Source organism: Aulostomus chinensis, chromosome 14, assembly GCF_037954235.1.
Source record: "Aulostomus chinensis isolate RoL2024-O1b breed Wild chromosome 14, RoL_Achi_v1.0, whole genome shotgun sequence".
Lineage (NCBI taxonomy): Eukaryota > Metazoa > Chordata > Actinopteri > Syngnathiformes > Aulostomidae > Aulostomus > Aulostomus chinensis.
The window spans coordinates 20972977-20992531 of NC_141333.1; the positions used below are offsets into that span (position 1 = coordinate 20972977).

General features: G+C 43.1%; 1 protein-coding gene across 3 annotated transcripts; it reads right to left on the reverse strand.

The window, feature by feature from the left end:
• Positions 1–270: 270 nt before the first annotated feature.
• podn (podocan) lies at positions 271–18497 on the reverse strand. Of its 3 annotated transcripts, none has more exons than XM_086224891.1 (13): positions 18384–18497; positions 18165–18290; positions 17340–17417; positions 15134–15415; positions 14891–14984; positions 13371–13435; positions 11915–12024; positions 11670–11826; positions 11443–11558; positions 11064–11277; positions 10060–10503; positions 8698–8846; positions 271–2499 (listed from the first exon to the last, which is right to left on the reverse strand). In XM_086224891.1, exons 4-13 carry the CDS (start codon positions 15398–15400, stop codon positions 2343–2345), a joined length of 1773 nt encoding a protein of 590 aa, XP_086081017.1. In that variant the 5' UTR covers positions 15401–15415; positions 17340–17417; positions 18165–18290; positions 18384–18497; the 3' UTR covers positions 271–2342. The 3 variants fall into 3 exon arrangements, with proteins under 3 accessions (XP_086081017.1, XP_086081015.1, XP_086081016.1); XM_086224889.1 differs by having other exon boundaries at positions 18135–18290; XM_086224890.1 differs by having other exon boundaries at positions 17804–18290.
• Between the last annotated feature and the right edge of the window lie 1058 nt (positions 18498–19555).

Consider the following 19555-nt stretch of genomic DNA (forward strand, 5'->3'; position numbering starts at 1 on the left):
ACTTGAACCTCTCCTCTAAACTCAAATGTTAAAACTATCTGAATTTACTTCGGCAAAAACTATATTTATGAACTTCGTGCTTCAGGCTGCCAACAGTTTTCTCATGAGAAGATGACAAACTGTATCCTGAGGGGTAGTTTTTCTTCTGGCAGTATCAGGCTCGTGTAGGACACTGGACAGGAGACATGAACATTCTGGAGAGAAACGTGGAGGGACACTCATCAGACCTTCAGGAGGAAGTGCACAGTCTTCAGCCTTTTCTAAGGTCATTTATTGCTGTGTTCGACACCTGTATAAGTGACAATACAAAACCGCTGCATGAGGAAGTGACACTGTATTCATAGCATATAGTGAGTGTAATAGCACAAGTATTATCAGTGTCATGCAAATATTTCTATCTTTTCGACTGAAGTAGCAGCAGTAACATGGACAGAAGATTATGTTGAAATTGCTTTTATATTTGGAACAATTCATTTGAAAGCAAATGGCAAATCAGTAACATTACAAAAAGAAAAATCACTGACTACAGAAGAGTGTTGGCATTCCCATGACTCGCTGAGTTACTGGGTAACTACTGGTTACCAGTAATTCAACTCCTGGTAGTTTGGCTGGACCTGGGCGGTTTGGTGATGGATCTGTTCCCTTATGCTTGTTCGCGCATAAGAGTTTGGACTTGAAGTTTAAAAATTTTGTTGGGCATTTCTCTTTTTTTTCACCTGGAAAAAAATGACGATCCATTATTCAGTACTGAGAGAGGGAATTCGCTGCAGAGCTCTGACTTCAGAGTTCAGTTTTCTCCTCCTTTTTCCAATCAGGCTCAGCTGTCCTCACCACTCAAGGTGCAGAAATGTGGGACCACAGCAACAGTTTCATCAGCACCAATCTGGAGGTGAAGCTGAAAATATGTGACAGATAGGTAGTAGTGATCTATGGTGGACCCGGTGGGTCCAAAGCCCGCCCCTCAGCAGATGGATGTCTGATGTGTTTCCTCAGAGGGAGCCTGGGGTTCTCAGGTGGGATGAGGGGAGAAGGTCAGTCACCCGTGAGGGTCTCAGAGTGGAGGAGTGGCTGTTTTGAGTCTACAAGCCAGTTCAGGTGCTGCAGCATCGAGTCAGGATCCACCTGGATCACCTCCCTTGGGAAGAGGTCCTGGGGCAAACCCAGAGCCCGGTGGAGGGACTACATGTCCACGCTGGCCTGGAACACCTCAGGACCCCCTTCCAGAGTGGGTCCAAGTGGGCAGGGAAAGAGAAGTCTGAGGTTGCTGTTGAGGAGCAAAATCCACAGCCCGACCTCAGGTAAGATGAAGATGATGGGCGTAGTTCTGCCACCAGAATCAAGTTGTGCTGTGGAGACGTTGCAACAATCCCACATCTCAGCAAGCGGTTTGGTGTGTACGGCGACATCACTGGTCGAACCAATGACCAGCAATGAAAATGCTTTTCTGCTTTCAGGAGTCAGCTTGCTAACCTTGATGTTGAGGAGACACATTATTTCACAGTATTTATAGTAAAACCACTTCAACAACAGCAGAGGGAGGAGAACCCTGGGAGAACCTCTCTTCCCTTCCACTCTGCTGACACTGTTTGCCATGAACTCTGACTTACTTGGGGAACTTCACAGTTTTTGTGAATGTGTTAAACAAAATGAGGCAAACACCACTTAGATCAGAGACATTGAACAAATATTACAGTGATACTTCAACCATAACTTGTATTTTGCCTTTCAAGTCCTCACTAATAGGAGTCTTGAACTCACACAAATGTTTTCCCTCCTTCATTACTTCTTTTTAACTTCAGAATGCAGGAAGAGCCAGCCATGTATACTTAGCTTGAAGCTAATTGAGACTGACAACAGTTAAACTGTCTAAAAACTCTCCAGGTCATTGTCAAGCTCCAGTCCAAGTGGGTCCCTGACTCCCGTCCTGGATTCTACCAGACCACCTGGAGCGTTGGTGACAGACGTGTCTGGACAGTTTAGCTACTGTTAGCTTCAAGCTAAATCTACATGGCTGGATCCTCCTGCACTCTGGAGTCACTAAGAAGTGATGGAGGAGGAAAAACACCTTAGTGAGCCGAAGACTCCAAGTAGTGTGTACTTGAGAGGCAAAAAACACTTTTTGGATGAAGTAAAACTTTAAAGCTCAGATATGAAGAAATGCAATTCTAACCAGCCCAACATAAGGAAACTGCCTTGATCCGGTATCCTGCACCAGAAATATGGGCCTGTTGCTCGCAGCGCAGGATGGTACCTGGGAGCAACAGGCCCAGGTACCATCCTGCTTGAAAGCCCTCTCTGTCCTTGGCACAGTGCAGGCCAATGTCAGTTTAATCCTGCACTTCTTATGTCGCCTGCTCTTCCTCCATCAACTTGTCACCATCCATCTCATCTCTGTTAAACGGGAGCTCGCTGTTTCCTGTGCCGATATCCAGCACTTGCAAGCTTGACAGGTGTGCGAAGGAGCTCTCGTCCACAGAACCCACGGAAAGGCGGTTAAACCTGGAGCAGGCCAGAAAGCAGAGAGAGGCAGGTTTGTGAGGGGGACCTGTCTGACTTGTCAGCTGATCAGGAACGAGTCCTAATATGGAAAAGAGACAGCAGGAGACTTTTACAGATCACATCTGTCAGGGATCAACCCCCAGCTCAGTATAAACAGTACATGCATGTATGCGTGTGTGAGTGTGTGTATCTGGATGTATGGTTATATGTATGGAAGTATGTTATGTGTTTGTCAGGTCAGCAGGCCACGTGATAAAACTGTAATAATCCAAACAAAATGCCCTTTTCATTTAAAACATCAACAAAAATACAAAGCAAACTAACATGTCATTTCCAATTTGACATAACTTAAAATAAATAGTTGAATTAAACCAAACATGATCCCTGTCATGAATCCAAAACAAACATGTCAGGAGGGGTTAAGAACACTTTTCCTTTTAAATATAAACACGAAGAACCACAAGGAAGAGGGACAAACGTATTTCTGTCCTATGGTGACTCAAGCATCTCAAGCATTTCACACTGGCATTGAGGCTAAAATCAAACCAAAAGTCCCCTTCTATTTAACAAACTGATTAAAACTTTAATAACTGCTCAAAAAAACAAAAGTGAAAGTTAAGCAGTGAACTCTTGGTGAACCAGTAAAAGGCTGTCTGTGTATCGTTGGCATGGAGACCAGTCCCGGCCAGCACATGGCGTGCCGGGGGGTGGGGGTGTGGCTGATGTGCAAGTGCGGTTGCTTGTAGATTATTGTGTACCTGTCAGTAGGTGCTTCAGCCGCGAGGGGTGGGGGCAATAGAAATGCGGTGTTTGGGGTTACAAAGAAAAACAATTGCTCCGGCCTGACGGTCACTCAGGGAACCTCCTAAAACCCCCGCCTCAGGATGTGACCCGTGGGCCGCCTATGGAGGATCACTGGTATATATGTATGAACATTGTACATGTATGTATGCATGTATGTTTGCATGTATGTATTTATGTTTGTTATATATTGATACATGTGTGTATTTTATGTATTTGTGTATATATTTCATGTATGTATGTATGTTATATACATCTATCAATACATACATACATACATACATACAGTACATATGTTCATATATATAGAGCATATAAACATACATAAGTTATATATGTATGTACATTGTATATGCATGCACGTAGTGTATGTATGTATGTATGTATGTATGTATGTATGTATGTGTGTACTGTATGTATGAGTGTGTGCTGTATGTATGTATGCATGTATTTATATGTGTACTGTATGTATGAGTGTGTACTGTATGTATGTATGTGTACTGTATGTATGAGTGTGTATGTATGTATGTACTGTATGTATGAGTGTGTGCTGTATGTATGTATGCATGTATTTATGTGTGTACTGTAAGTATGAGTGTGTACTGTATGTATGTATGTGTACTGTATGTATGAGTGTGTACTGTATGTATGTATGAATGAGTGTGTACTGTGCGTATATATGTATGTATGCATGTATATATGTACTGTATGTATGAGTGTGTACTGTATGTATGTATGTATGTATGTATGAATGAGTGTGTACTGTGTGTATATATGTATGTATGCATGTATATATATGCTGTATGTATGTATGTATGTGTGTACTGTATGTATGAGTGTGTACTGTATGTATGTATGTGTACTGTATGTATGAGTGTGTATGTATGTATGTACTGTATGTATGAGTGTGTGCTGTATGTATGTATGCATGTATTTATATGTGTACTGTAAGTATGAGTGTGTACTGTATGTATGTATGTGTACTGTATGTATGAGTGTGTACTGTATGTATGTATGAATGAGTGTGTACTCTGCGTATATATGTATGTATGCATGTATATATGTACTGTATGTATGAGTGTGTACTGTATGTATGAGTGTGTACTGTATGTATGTATGTATGTATGAATGTGTGTGTACTGTGTGTATATATGTATGTATGCATGTATAATTATGCTGTATGTATGTATGTATGTGTGTACTGTATGTATGGTTGTGTACTGTATGTATATATGTATGTATGTATGTATGTATGAGTGTGTACTATGTGTATGTATATATGCACTGTATGTATGTATGTGTGTACTGTATGAATGAGTGTGCACTGTGTGTATATATGAATGTATGCATGTATATATATGCTGTATATATGTATGTATGAATGAGTGTGTACTGTGTGTATATATGTATGTATGCATGTATATATATGCTGTATGTATGTATGTGTGTACTGTATGTATGAGTGTGTACTGTATGTATATATGTATGTATGTATGTATGTATGCATGTATGTATGTATGAGTGTGTACTATGTGTATGTATATATGCACTGTATGTATGAGTGTGTGCTGTATGTATGTATGCATGTATGTATGTATGTGTGTACTGTACGTATGTATGTGTGTACTGTATGTATGAGTGTGTACTGTGTGTATGTATGTATGCATGTGTATATGTACTGTATGTATGAGTGTGTACTGTGTGTATGTATGTATGCATATGTATATGTACTGTATGTATGAGTGTGTACTGTATGTATGTGTGTACTGTATGTATGAGTGTGTACTGAATGTATATATGTATGTATCTATGTATGAGTGTGTACTATGTGTATGTATATATGCACTGTATGTATGTATGTGTGTACTGTATGTATGAGTGTGTGCTGTATGTATGAGTGTGTGCTGTATGTATGAGTGTGTGCTGTATGTATGTATGCATGTATGTATGTGTGTACTGTATGTATGAGTGTGTACTGTGTGTATGTATGTATGCATGTGTATATGTACTGTATGTATGAGTGTGGACTGTATGTATGTATGTATGTATGTATGAGTGTGTACTGTATGTATGTATGTATGTATGTATGTATGTATGTACTGTATGTATGAGTGTATGCTGTATGTATATATGTTTGTACTGTATGTATGAGTGTGTGCTGTATGTATGTATGTATGCACGTATGTATGTTTGTATGTTTTGTATGTGTGAGTGTTTGCTGTATGTATGTACGTATGAGTGTGTACTGTATGTATGTACTGTATGCTGTATGTATATATGTATGTACTGTATGTATGTGTGTGTTGTATGTATATATTCATGTGTACGTATGGAGTGTCTGTATGTAGTGTAATTATGTATGTATGTACTTCACGTATGTGTGAATGTTATGTATATGTATGTAATAATGTATGTATATGTGTGTGTGTATGTATATATGTACATAGATTATGTAGTTTATGTATGTTTGGATGTAATGTATGTATGCATGTAGTTTATGTATGTGTGGATATATGTTCTGTGTGTATGTATGTAGTTTATGTATGTGTGAATATATGTTCTGTGTGTATTTATGTATGAAGTTGATGTACGTATGTATGTGTGTATGTATGTATGTATATATGTATGTCGTGTATGTAGTTTATGTATGTGTGGATGTTGTGGCGATGTATGTATGTAATGTATGTGTGTATATATGTTCTTTGTGTATGTATGTAGTTTATGTATGTGTGTATATATGTTCTGTGTGTATGTATGTAAGTATGTATGCATTTATGTATGTACTGTATGTATGTGTGTGCTGTATGTATGTATGTATATATTGTGTGTATGTAGGTAATGTCTGCATGTAGTGTAATTATGTATGTGTGTATGTTGTGTGTATGTATGTTATAATGTATGTATATATGTTTGTATGTATATATGTACATAGAGTATGTAGTTTATGTATGTGTGGATGTTGTGTGGATGTATGTATGTATGTATGTATGTAATGTAATGTATGTATGTAGTTTATGTATGTGTGGATATATGTTCTGTGTGTATTTATGTATGTAGTTGATGTATGTATGTATATATGTATGTAATGTATGTAGTTTATGTATGTATGTAATGTATGTATGTATGTATGTAGTTTATGTATGTGTGGATATATGTTCTGTTTGTATGTATGTAGTTCATGTATGTGTGGATATATGTTCTGTGTGTATTTATGTATGTAGTTGATGTATATATGTATGTACTTATATATGTACGTTGTGTATGTAGTTTATGTATGTATGTATGTATGTATGTTGTGTGTATGTATGTAGTTTATGTATGTGTGGATATATGTTCTGTATGTATGTATGTATGTGTATATATATGTTGTGCATGTATGATTCTGCTCCCAGGTTCAAGTCTCATGCCTCTCCGACCCGATGCAACACAGGTGCTTCACATTAACACGCATGGGTCTAAATGCTCCCACATGCTGTCAGTGAACTTTAAGAAGCTGCCAACAATGTAAAAGCTGCTTCTACTTCCTCAGCTGATGAGAGCGATCGAGCGGATCCTGGATCCGGCCAAAGGGACTTTAGGGGGCTTTGTGTGAAAAACAGAAATGTGACAGCAGCTGACATGCGCAACATGAAGAGCATGAACAAAATGATGGGAGGATTCAAGGCCTGTACAGGAGCGCATGAGGCATCTGGACTGAGGTCAGACCAGAACCAGACCCAACCGAGGTCCTGAAAGTACTCTGAGGAATAAGAATGTTTCATGGAATAAAGTGTGTCCATGTGGGAGGAGATAGAAAATTAGTGTCTATGCTGCCACACTCGCTGTGATAACTTCCTGCTCTCACTTTTATGAGACAGGCACAATTTCTGACAACTCAAACTATCATTTGTAAGGTTAACTGAAGAGTTTGAACATGTCAAACTATTCTTTCAACATCGGTAATTGTAGGGTTTCACTCATAAAATCTGTGGTTTTACAAAATTACCACAATTTGACTTTTACATTCGCCAGCAAGAGACTCGAGTGATGGTTCAGCTCTCATTGGAGGGACAACATCCATCTTCATTTTCAGCTACACTGCTGAGAAGGGTCATGACTTAAACAACAGAGTTGTAAAGTAGGCAAAGCCTGGTCCCCTTGTTTTGCTGACACTCCATCCATTTGTGAAACTGCCTTCATTTTGACCAGTGAAGTATTTTGACTAGACCTTTCACAGATGGGGCAATGGTGGTGACAATATTGGACCACAAATGAGCAGGTTAATTTATAAAAACCTGCCAAATGGTAAATAGGCTTCATTCATAAAGTGCCTCATGTACATCAGAAGTGCTCAGTTCACTCTCTAGTGTTGACACATTCACCCAATCACTCTTAAAACTGTGACCGGTGTTTTCTATAAGAAGTACACATCAGTACTCAGCTAAATTACAGCCCACCTAGTTGTTGTATGTGGACTGAAGACACTTACGCACTTGTACTGCGTGAGGACTAAATGCATGCGGACCACCTTAGGAAGTGGTTTGACCGATCGCATCAAAGACTGGATCAAGCTCGTGGTCAAGCACCAGCCAAATGCAGTCACCCGAAACGCTTTTCCTGCCGAGTGTAAATGGACTCACAGGCTGGAGAAGCAACACTACAGCCACGCACTGACAGATGACTTTGAGCCTTGACATTGTTTAAAGGGTTTAGTTGGATAAAAATTCACCCCCAAACAGTTGTCATTGAGTGAGATTTTAACAAGAAACAAAACTGATTTTACAACTGGCTGTAAAGTTTATTTCTTGTGTAAACTTGTGCATTTTAACATGGGAATCTTTCAGGATTGACGACCTTTTGCAGCCGGCCAAAAGAGGCCTCTGATGGAATTACAGCTTTTGGAACGGCGGCGTTGGCTTCATGGTTAAGCCCCAGAGATTGCTGCTTGTTTTGCAGACTTTGTGCTCCAGGCTGCTGTTTGTGTTTCGTGTGCAGACACTTCTCTAAGCAAGAAGCAAACATGTAAAACTATAGACAAGTAATAACTCTCCCTGTGTCTGTCACTACCTTACAGTACTCAGTACTCTATCAGAGACTGATTATGGGATGTTTTTTCCTTGAGACTTTTCACAAAAACAACCAGGGGAACTCATTCATTGTCCCTTAATTCACTCTGAGCTAAGTGTCAGATCCTTTCTCAACAGGATAAAAGAACTCTGGTGTGTTGAAGCTGGACAAACAATGGCAACTATTTCCTCACAGACATTCAGCTATTACTCTTACACAATCCTGAGATCAATTCAGATGGAAAATTGTTATTCTAGAGGCCAACCACCCGATTTCCACAAAACCCTGAGGAGGGAGACTGGTTCCCGTTGCTCAAAGAACTACAATCTGAACAGTGCATGTGGGTCTTACCGGAGGAAGATGCCTTTGATGTTGGGCGTGCCTTCAAATGCTGAGGCGGGGACACTGGCGATGCGGTTACTTTGCAGGTGAAGGTACTCCAGAGACTCCGGCAGGTCAGAGGGGATGTGCGACAGCTGGTTTCCAGAAAGGTCCAAGGTCTAAAATGATAAGATGTCAAATGAAACACAAATGTATTCCCTCATTTATACAAATATGCATTTTAACAAAATAATGTATGAGAATAGTCCTTTTCCACAGAAGGAACTCAACAAATCTAAATGATCTGAAGCTCCCTTCAGGTTCCACTTAGAGGTCAAGTCAAGACCGTTTAAATGAGCTTATTAGACTAATAAATGCAATTGTATGGAGCCCCCCAATCAAAAATATGATTTAACAAAAAACATTAAAAACGGTATCTTTTTTGAAACTCTGTTTCAGGTGTAGTTTCTAATCATAATGAAATTGAAAGAAAAAAATCTGTTACTTCCAATCATATTCACTACAAAGTCGGAAATCACAGGGCATTTGAAGCTCAGTGGTAGCAAGGCAAGCTAAGGTTAGCACTGTTGCTAACCTTGCAGGGAGGATTTGGTTTCTCCAGACTCAAACTACAATATATCTCATGTTTAATCGATGGAAGGACACGAGGGCTGGTGGAGAATTGTGGCGCTGACCACAACGAGTCACTTGTTGTGCTAGCTGAGACTTGCCACTGGCTGCAAACAATCAGGCGGTCATGTGGGTGAATGACGGTGTGGTTGCCCGCTGGCTAGAATCTCTCTGTAGTGGTTAAACAAGGGTGGGGAAAACTAACAGGTGACCCATCAGCACTTCATCTATGTACAGCAACTGCGAATTCAGGCTTAAATACCTACAATCTGGCCTGAGCAAGGCTTCAAAGGTACGTAAACAGTGGCACAACCTCTCCTCTTTTCCAGAGGAGAATAACATACATGTGGATTCTTGTTCTCAACGGATGAATAAACTCAATGACAATTAGAGATCCACACACAATCCCAGACTGCACAACGGAACCAAAACCTAACAGATGTTTTGGGTGATAGACATGCTTGCGCTGGCATCAGCAGCTGTGAAAACGTATCAGACTTCCTCAACATCAACAGCACTCTACTGTCCCCTTTTCGCAGTTGAATAAAAGCAACAGGCTGCTTTCAGATTGTGGGTTTTAGGGGTCTGTATCAGCGTAGCCCCATTAGAGGAGCACAGAGGTAGCTCTGACCACAGCAGCCATTATAAATCTGATTGGAAACACTGCAATCCCAGGTTATGGCTGTTTATGTTCCAGATGTGGATGAGGACTATAAAGCACTCTGCACCAATAACTGATATTTATCTCTGCCTGGCACTCACTGTGAGTGCAGTGAGCTCCATCCAGGCCCCCTGGTAGACTGAGTTCAGTTTCAGCTGGTTTTCACTCAGGATGAGCTTTTGGAGCTTCTCCATGCCTGTCAGCGCACCATCAGGTATAGAGTTGAGCTGGTTGTTCTTTATTTCCAACACCTGCAGGCTGCGTGGGAGGCCCAGGGGCAGCGAGTGAAGGCCATTCCCTGAGAGGTCCAGGGTTTCCAGCACACGCAGCTTCCTGAATGCGTCCCGGTGCAGCCTTGGGCTGGTCAGCTGGTTGTAACTGAGGTTGAGCTCTGTCAGCGTGTACAGCAGGGACAGATCATTGCGACCAATTTCAGAAATGGAGTTGTGGAGCAGCATTAGGGTCTTGGCCCTACGAGGCAGGCCCCTGGGAACCCGCTCCAGCAAGTTGTTGTACATGTGAATAGTGTGCAGCTTCTTCAAACCCTTGTGAAAAAGCAAATTAAAGACTCAGAATGTGATCCAAAGCAGTTGAGCATCACATATTCTAATGTATCTGTCTGCATCTAAGGGATGAGATTTGTCACTGTCCATCAGATCCCATCAATATGGGCGTGTGGTTTGCTGGAGCCTCAAGTGAGAGTCGTGCCAAGTTTGATGGTCTGATATGACAAAAAATCTGGATAGCTTTGATGCTGTGTCTAGGCATGTGATGATCAAAGCAGTTGGAGCTCAAACATGACAGAGCTGCAAAAGGCAAAGGCTGGGGTGCTGCCCTTCGAACAAGCACAGCAAGGAGTGACAGGTCAGGGCGTCTAATAGTGACAGATCAAAGTCAGGCAACAAATTCAGACATTAAAGTGAGAGTCCTGACATGAAACTGAGAACTCTTGAGACCGAGGTGAGAGATTAGACGGGAGGTTTTGTGACATTGCACAAGCCATGGCTCCTCAAACAATGGGCACTGCACTACTTCTTAACTCATAAAATGAAATGTTTTGTTTCTGCACAGTTGTGCTTACCTGTAAGAGTAAAAAGAAATATACCTGGAAGGCAGCTGGGTGAATGGAGCGTGAGCGGAGTTTGTTATTGTGGAGGAGCAAGTACTCAAGGTTGCGGACAGAGGTAAGAGCATCCCCAGGGATGCTGCGGATGGAGTTCTTCTCCAGGTGCAGCAGAACTAGATTGCGCGGCAGACCCTTGGGTACGACGCTAAGGTTGTTATTTGACAAGTCTAGACACTCCAGGCTGCTCAACTGGCTGCCAGGTGAGAGAGAGAGGAAGTCAAAGTGTCAGTTCTTGCTCTTCTATCAAAAGCTGTGTCGCTGCTGCAAGACAAACTTGAGCTTGTCTTTGTCGGGGGTTACAGTTGTATGGCACTCAGATGCATAAAAGTGTGAATTGCAATAGGCCGTTTGTGTCCACCTGAAAGTCTCGTTGTCCATGCCTTCATTGCTGAGGAGGTTGTTCTGCAGATACAGCTCTCTGAGGTTTGTCAAGGTGTCAAAGGCCCCTGCTGGGATTTTCTCCAGCTTGTTGCTCTGGAACAACAGGAACCTTAGATGTTATAATCACCATATTTGTTCATGAAAGTGCATGTGGTTAATAAGTAAAAGCAGAGCAATCGTATGCTCTCGTGTGTTGAGATGGACCTTCAAATGGAGCCGGTAAAGCGTGGAGGGCAAGTTTTTGGGGACAGTCTTCAGGAAGTTGCTGGACATGGTGAGAATTTCCAGGCTGTCAGAACCATTGAACATGTGATCAGGAAGCCCTGCATCAGTCAGCTTGTTGTTGTGGAGGTACACAGACCTGCGAGCCACAAGCACACAGCATCCCAGTGTGTAAGCGTACCGTGATGTACAAGAGGGAACATTTGCCGAGAAGCTCACGTTGGTACCTCAGTTTTGGCTTATAGCCAAACGTGTACGGGAAGATCTTTGTGAGCTGATTAGCTGCGAAATCAGCACTAACCAGAGAGGGTGGGAGGACCTTTGGTGCTGACGAGAGCTGCAAGCACAAAAAGAATGAGAAGACATAATGACAACAATGGGATTTTTTAGGGAACCATAGAATTGATAGCATTAAAATGATCTATTGTTGATCTCAACCTTTTTAAGTATCTGGTGACAGAAAATGAAAATGAGCCATGTGTGGTCACTGTGACTGAGAGGAGGAGGGAGACCTGGATGATACCTGGAGAGTTTGTAAGCTGGCCTGTATATTTTTGTTTGTTTAAATTTGATGCTGTTAATTTCAGCCTCCATTAGCTTCCAGCACAAAGATGAGACAAGCATTTTCTGGCTTCTGGCCTCACCGTGAAGTTATGAAAGAAGGAAGAACTTCCTCATGAAATCAAGACATTTCGTTGTCAATACCTGCTGAACAAGCAAATGCTGTGGTGGCCTGAGACGGAAAGGTAGGGGGGCTGTGAGAGATTCAGTCAGGAGGAGCTGATACTCCGGGAGCCGGCGGTGTGTGTGTCACCTCTCAGCTCACTACTCCGGAGGAACATTCTTAGAACCCAACGTTAGAACACATTCAAACATATCAGTGACAAGTTTACTTCTTTCAACTGCATGTAGAACATCGCGAGCTGAACCATGTTCTGAGTTCTGCTGCTTCAAAACTCTTCAGAGACTGATAGGACTGAACCACTGCTCTGTGGACTTTGGTGATCTCCATCATGTTCCAGTGTCACTGTCCTCTGTTTGCATTCATGGTTTCTAATTTTGTTGATCCAGCCGCTCATCAAGACCCACCATCAGGTCAGTATCCACAGTTACAACCCCTTGACTGGTTTATATCAAATATTTGGCCTCTGGCCCTTGTTGGACTTTTCCTGTTTCTAAAAAGCGACTTCAGTGATAGCAAACTGAATTCGCCTTACAATATACAAATAGCAGAGAATATAGAAACGTGAAAACACAGTGAGATTAGATGTTCATTTAGAGCTCTCTCCTTTATAAAGTGGTTTATGGATTAAAGCAGCATGGGTGTCTTTGAGGCTTAGCGAGCACTTAAAATCCTCTATTCTTCCTGCATCCCGTGTGCCTGTTCGTCACAATGAAACCACAAACAAATCCATCCATCCTTTCTGTCTTGTTCTGTGTCCAAAAGGGTCAGTAACATTTTAGCTGGGACCAGCTGGCACAGCCATGCCGGCGGTGATTACAAGTGGAGGGTACGGGAGGAGACGGCCACCTCTCCCGCCAGCTGGCACTGTGACAGTGTGTCAGAACACAGTTATTGTCTGAGATGTAAAACATGTAGAAGATTAAAGTGCTGTTGAACACGTCAGCGGACTTGAGGTTCGCAGCGGGGACAAGAATTTGGAAGTCGAGTGTGTGACTCACCTTGTTGTTTGCCAAGTATAAATAAGCCAACTCTTCAAGCATCTCAAACCCTTCCTCTTCAAGGCCTGCAGAGACAAAAACATTCTTCATCTCATAAAGGGTCCATAAAGGGTCATAGGACCCATACCTACTCTGTAGAGGTGGGATATATGAACATTTTAAAGGCTGAAGATAAAAGTCACCAACCCAGTGGAAATTCATCTACATGTTTCAGTTTTGCAGCTAGCAAAGCTAACAAGGTTAGCCAAGACTTAGCTTTTACAGTTCGGTCTTAGCTGGGTTAGCTAAGACGTAGCGTTTACAGATATGCTCCAGCTAACCACTGGCTCAGAGCTTCTCCCCGACAGCTTTGGGAGGTTTTTTTTTAAAAAACACATTCTTTTTCTTTCTTTCAACCGCAAAGCACATCCCTGTGTTGGCAACTAATTGAGCAGCCAGGAATTAAACCATATGTGTGTGAGGCAGATGAGCAGAAGCTATAGCTAATATGCAGGTAGCAAGACTGGAGAAATGCCAAATTAGATTAAAAGTCAAAACTTTCTCAAGAGTCTTTGGGTGGATTTCAGAGGGTCAGCAGGAGTGTTGGGAAAAGATGGGTATGCAGGGAAGGTGGTCTCACATTTGATGAAAAAACAAATCACTGAGATGAAAGTAATGAATTTACTCTTTAACTTCAGGAATATAGAGACTTTTTTCATCAGGGCACCGCAAAGTTTCATCTTGCAAGAACGGATCGACGACTCACAGCTAGACGCCATTAAACAGCTTCTGAGGGGAAACAGTGCTGAAGGACCAATCCTCAGTTTTTCTTCCCGCTGTGAAAACTGTTCAAGCTTTTGGGTCAAACTTTCTGACAGCTGCCATAAAATTGTGGAACCTTTCTTCCACTGATAAAAAAGAAAAGAAAGAGGAGAGTTCCCCAGTTTTGTCACACAACAATCGCGTCAGGCCAGACCACAAACCAGACGAAGCTGGATTACATTACCCCAGAGAGGCAAAGGACTGAAACCACAACAAAAAATGGTCCCCCCTCCATGAATGTACCATGCAACTTTAATCTCAGAGAATGTTAAGAAAAGAGTGGAGTGAATATGAGCTGGCCTCAGTGTGCTGTCTACCCACTGGGGCGGAAAACCACATAACGAGGTTCAAGCAAAGACATGAACCTGCAGCTACTCAGGCAAACAAGCTGAAGCTCAGCTCTCCTGCACCTCTCAGCTTTCAAGGCACCCAAACAGGGCCTTTGTGCAGCTGTTGTTAACTTGCACTGCTAAAATGTAGCTAAGCATCATGTAAGCATCAGGATTTCACAGCACTTCTCTCAACAGTTTAAAGAAATAGCTGAGTAGCAACAACTGACACACGTCAGTTAAACAGCAAACGTAGACCAGCCACCATCAGCCTGGGTCATAGCAGGCCAAGTACGGGTGTAACAGATGGGAGAGACCAACAGGACTTTCACAGACCAGATAGTTCCACACATGAGAACGTTGCACAGGGTACTCAGAGCCTGTGTTTACCGTCTGTGGAGAGCCAGTTGTTCTGAAGGTTGAGAGTCTCAAGCTGATGCAGGTGGGAAATGTGTTCCACTGTTATCTCCTCGATTTTGTTGTTCTGGAAGCAGGAGACAAAACACACACGTGAGCACACGACAGATTCATAGTGACAACACACCTTGACGGTGTGTGTGCATGCGTGTGTGTCTGTGCGTGCGTGTGTGCGTGCGTGCGTGTGTGTGTGTGTGCGCGCGTGCGCGTGCAAACCTGCAGGGAGAGATGGCGGGTTTTTTCAGACAGCTCCGCTGGGAACTCGGTGAGATCAACTCCAGCGCAGTCCACTGCCCCTTCGGCCGTACAGCTGCACTCCGTCGGACAGGAGATGGGCTCAGATTTCGTCACCGCTGTTGCAGTCGCAGTCGCCTTTATTGGCTCCTTCACCTCTGGTTCAAGAGGGGCCTGGCAGTCCACCAACATCCAGGCCATGAGCAGCACAATCACAGCCCGCAGGATGGAATGCTTGGGAAAAGCCATGTCTGCTGAGCTCTCCTGTTGCACAAGCACATGGGGGCTCAAAAACAACAGTTCCTGGAAACAGGGCCATGTTCAACATACTTGTTGACCATTGAAGCAGAAGACAGACGTTCTTATATTTTGGGTTCTTCTTAATCCAGGAAAGTACATTTTATGCTAGATGCTCAGTGCACCTTTGACATGAAGCCAATAGTCCTAAAACCAGAAATACGCATTAGCATTGTTGAGTGTGACGCCCTGCGTCTGAAGTGTAGCTCATTCATTAGCTGAGCCTCTATACTTCAAAAATCACTTCAGACTGTAAGATTACCCAGGAACACTTTAATATTGGAGTACATGATTAATGGTTAATCATTAAGCATTTTTAAGCATAATAAACTATTTCTTGGTTCCTTTGTCACCCGAATTGCAAAGTTGGAACAAGTACTAGTTTCTCACCCCATCCATCTTTGCTGTAACCTGTAAAGTGAATGGATTATTCTCATAAGTAAATGGTTACTAGGTACATAAATTAACCATTAACTAACAGATAAATCAGCATTATAAACCTTTGATTAAAGTCTTACAGGGTCTGTTGGGATGTCACTGTAGCTGAGGTCCAACTTGACACCTACGTCACACCTGGTCAATGAAAGCATGAACTCTCACAAGTGCAGGCCAGCGCATGACACAACACACCACCAACACGTCAGCTGTCAGCCAACTAGCATGCATGTCCTACTCCTGTGTGAGAGGAAATAACCGATACGGTACCAGCCAGTGGAGGAAGGAACGCCTTGACTTCTTGATAAAACTACTTCTAAAGGAGATTATGACGTGTAAACCCTGGGTGTCACAGAAGCTGAAAAATTGAGTAATCTTGAAGGAAAAATATAAACTGAGTCCATTTAAACTCACTTGTGTTATACATAAGTGAGTTTAATGATGCAGTGGGGAGAAAATTCTACATACAGTATCATAAATGTGTATTCCTGCTGGAGGACATACTGGTTATAGTTCTAGCAGCATTAGTACTACTGACATCAGAAGCTGAAGTAGTAAATCAGAAAAATGTAGTTCTTCGATGACCACAATGATAGCAATACCCCTGAATCAATGTGTGCAGATGTGGAACACAACACGTAACACAAAGTGACAGCCCAGACGCTTATCGGGAGTCAAGCTCGGGTGGTGTAGCTGCTGTCACGATTACAAGTCTGATGGAGTCAGAACACGGCGGAGCACCAACCACAGAACCCCCTGGGATCTACGGATGCACTTTGAAACTCCACACAGGTAACCCCAGGGGTTCTCAAAGTGGGGTTTGGGGTCCTCTCGGGGGTCCTCATCAAAATAGCAATACTTCTTCCAAAAAGGGTTTCTTTCATTTGCCTGAAAATATGTGTCTTGGACTTACACAAACATTTTACCTTTCTGATTCCAGAATGCAGAAAGAACCAGCCACATCTAATTAGCTTGAAGCTACTGGAGACTGATGCTAACAGCTAAACTGTCAAAAATGTCTGTTCCTCCTTGATATTGAGATTATCTCTCTCTTTCTCTGTTACACATTCATAGTTACTCACATGTAACCTTCTGCTACAAACTCTCCAGGCCATGGGCCAGGTTGTCCCACATCATGAGTACAAATACTTTGAGTTAAAAACTCACGAATGGTATTCCACCCAGCTTTGTGGTACCTTGAATGAACAAGCAGAAGCAGGTTGGTATATATATATATGTGTGTGTGTGTGTGTGTGTGTGTGTGTGTGTGTGTGTGTGTGTGTGTTTCTAAACATAGAAACAGAAAACCACTCACACTCACTTTCACACCTATGGGATTAAAGTTACTTGTTTGTTGAAGCCAGAGTACCTGGAGAACCCACACTGACAGAACATTCCACCTTCCTCCTCTGGTGTCAGTGTCATTAATACTAGAAACGAGTGTCATTGGACGCACCAGGCCAGCAGCAGTGGTCAGCCGTCTCTCTGCTTCTGTCTCTGACGAAGCTTCGGTCCTCACCAGCCGCTAGGACGACTACAGCGGAGAAACCAGACCACAAGTAGCACTCAGATTTCATCCACAGTCACATTCACAAATTCAACAACTTTCACATCTCTATGCAAAGATCACTTATCCATCACATAAAGAACATTATTTTGCAGCTGGCAGACAAACTGAAGGGAGGACAAGAAAATGTCTTCAATCAACTTTATTAACAGTGGTAGAAATATGCCCTCAAGGATGCCCTGAAGGTGTCAGATCAGAAGTAACTATCAGACAGTCTCTGTCTCTCCATCTGTCTGCATGTCTGTCTGTCTGTCTGTCTGTCTGTCTGTCTCTCTCTCTCTCTCTCTCTCTCTCTCTCTCACACACACACACGCAAGCAAAGAAAACCAAGCAGATGACGGGTGTGCACTTGCCTGCACGAACTGCACCATGTAGAACACAACATAGCATCCAGGGGTCAACACTCATGTAACCTGATAAACTCAAGTCTGGAGGTGAGAAACGTCTTTATTAGCGCAGCTGCACTTCAGTAGTCATGCTGCTCTATTCTGTCCCAGCTGAGCAGAGGTGTGTCGATTGCAAGGTTAAATCAGGATCGTCTGGAATTCACATGCCAGAAGTGTCGAGCAGGGATGACCCGCACTGAAAGCTCACGCTAGAAGCTCCACAGAACAGAAAAGCCACGCAGGACACATGCAGCAGTCAAGGCTGGACAAACATCAGCGTTCTGGTCTGCTACTTTACCCCTTCCGAACAAGGTTTGCCGAAACGCACTGAAGTCTGACGTCCAGTCCAAACACAGGCTGTCCCATAGCAGGCGAGGAGTTGCTGAGCCAGGCGAGACGCCCTCCAGATGTGGGAGAGTGTGGGAGTGGGGAGAGAGAAAGGAAGGGCTGCACACTAGAGTGGAAGGGAGTGAATAGAAGAAACAGCTCGGACCTGAATGAAAGCCAGAAACACCATTCTGAATTTTTTTCTTTCTTTTTTTCCCACCTCATATTGATTTTTCCTTCACAATGTGGTGGTTGTCTTAAGTTCGTGTTGTAGATTTTATCAAAACAGTCATTTCCCCTCCGAATCAACAAAAGAGCCTGATTCCAGATGCTTTAAGCGAGAGGAGAGTCAGATAAGAACGACTCCTCCGTTCACATGACGGTGACAGCAGGAATGAAAACGATCCCTCCTTTAGATTCCTGCCCAGCTGAGATATTTGCTGACAGAGTCGTGTTCTGACTTTGACTTGGAGAAAGTTGCAGCTCTCTGATGATGACAGTGGAGAGGTGTTGGGCCTGCGTGTCCATGACAGATATGATCTAATGTTGCGTGTATTTTTGAATTCCAGGTCAGGTGACGATCCATCAGCACACTTCTCTGTGCTTCACTAGAGTCCAGAACTTTACAAGCCTTTGTGTGGGTCTGGATTCCATGGTGTTGTTAGGGTTAGAGTTCTGGCCTGGACCTGAAACCCTAGAAATCCTGTAAAAGTAAATAGAATCTATTTTTATCTTGCCTTTATAATGTTGCCTCACACACACACACACACACATACACACACACACACTGATGGTGGAGAGTGTGTCTTATTATGATCTTCAAGGGAAGTGAGGACACTGCAGGTGAACACCACCCCCAACACCACAGATGGCAGGACGGACGAGAAAGCAGCCGTGTAGGAGTGAAGAAAGAACATCAACATATTTAAAGGTATTCATGTCCTTTACTGAAGTATGTACTTGTACTGTAGCATTTATTGTAAAGAAAAAGCAGTTGGCCAGCAGGGTGGAGCAGTGGTCCTCACTGTGGCCCCCCAGCAAGAAGGTTGTGGGTGGAGCCCCGGCTGCAGCAGGGGGTCTTTCTGGGTGAGTCTCCATGTTCTCCCTGTTCCTGCTGGGTTCTCTCTGGTACTCCAGCTTCCTCCACAGTCCAAAGACATCAAGAGGGGACCAGGTTAATCCAGACTCTAAATTGACCGTAGGTGTGGCTGGGAGAGCCAATGGTTGTCTGTCTCTATGTGTTGGTCCTGCCATGGACTGGTGACCTGTCCAGGGGGAAGGCTGCTGGGATAGGCTCCACCCCCACCACCCTCAACAGGAGAAGAGGGGGAACATGGAGGGATGGATGGATGATGGCTGGATGAATGGATGGGCGGAAGATCCATCCATCGT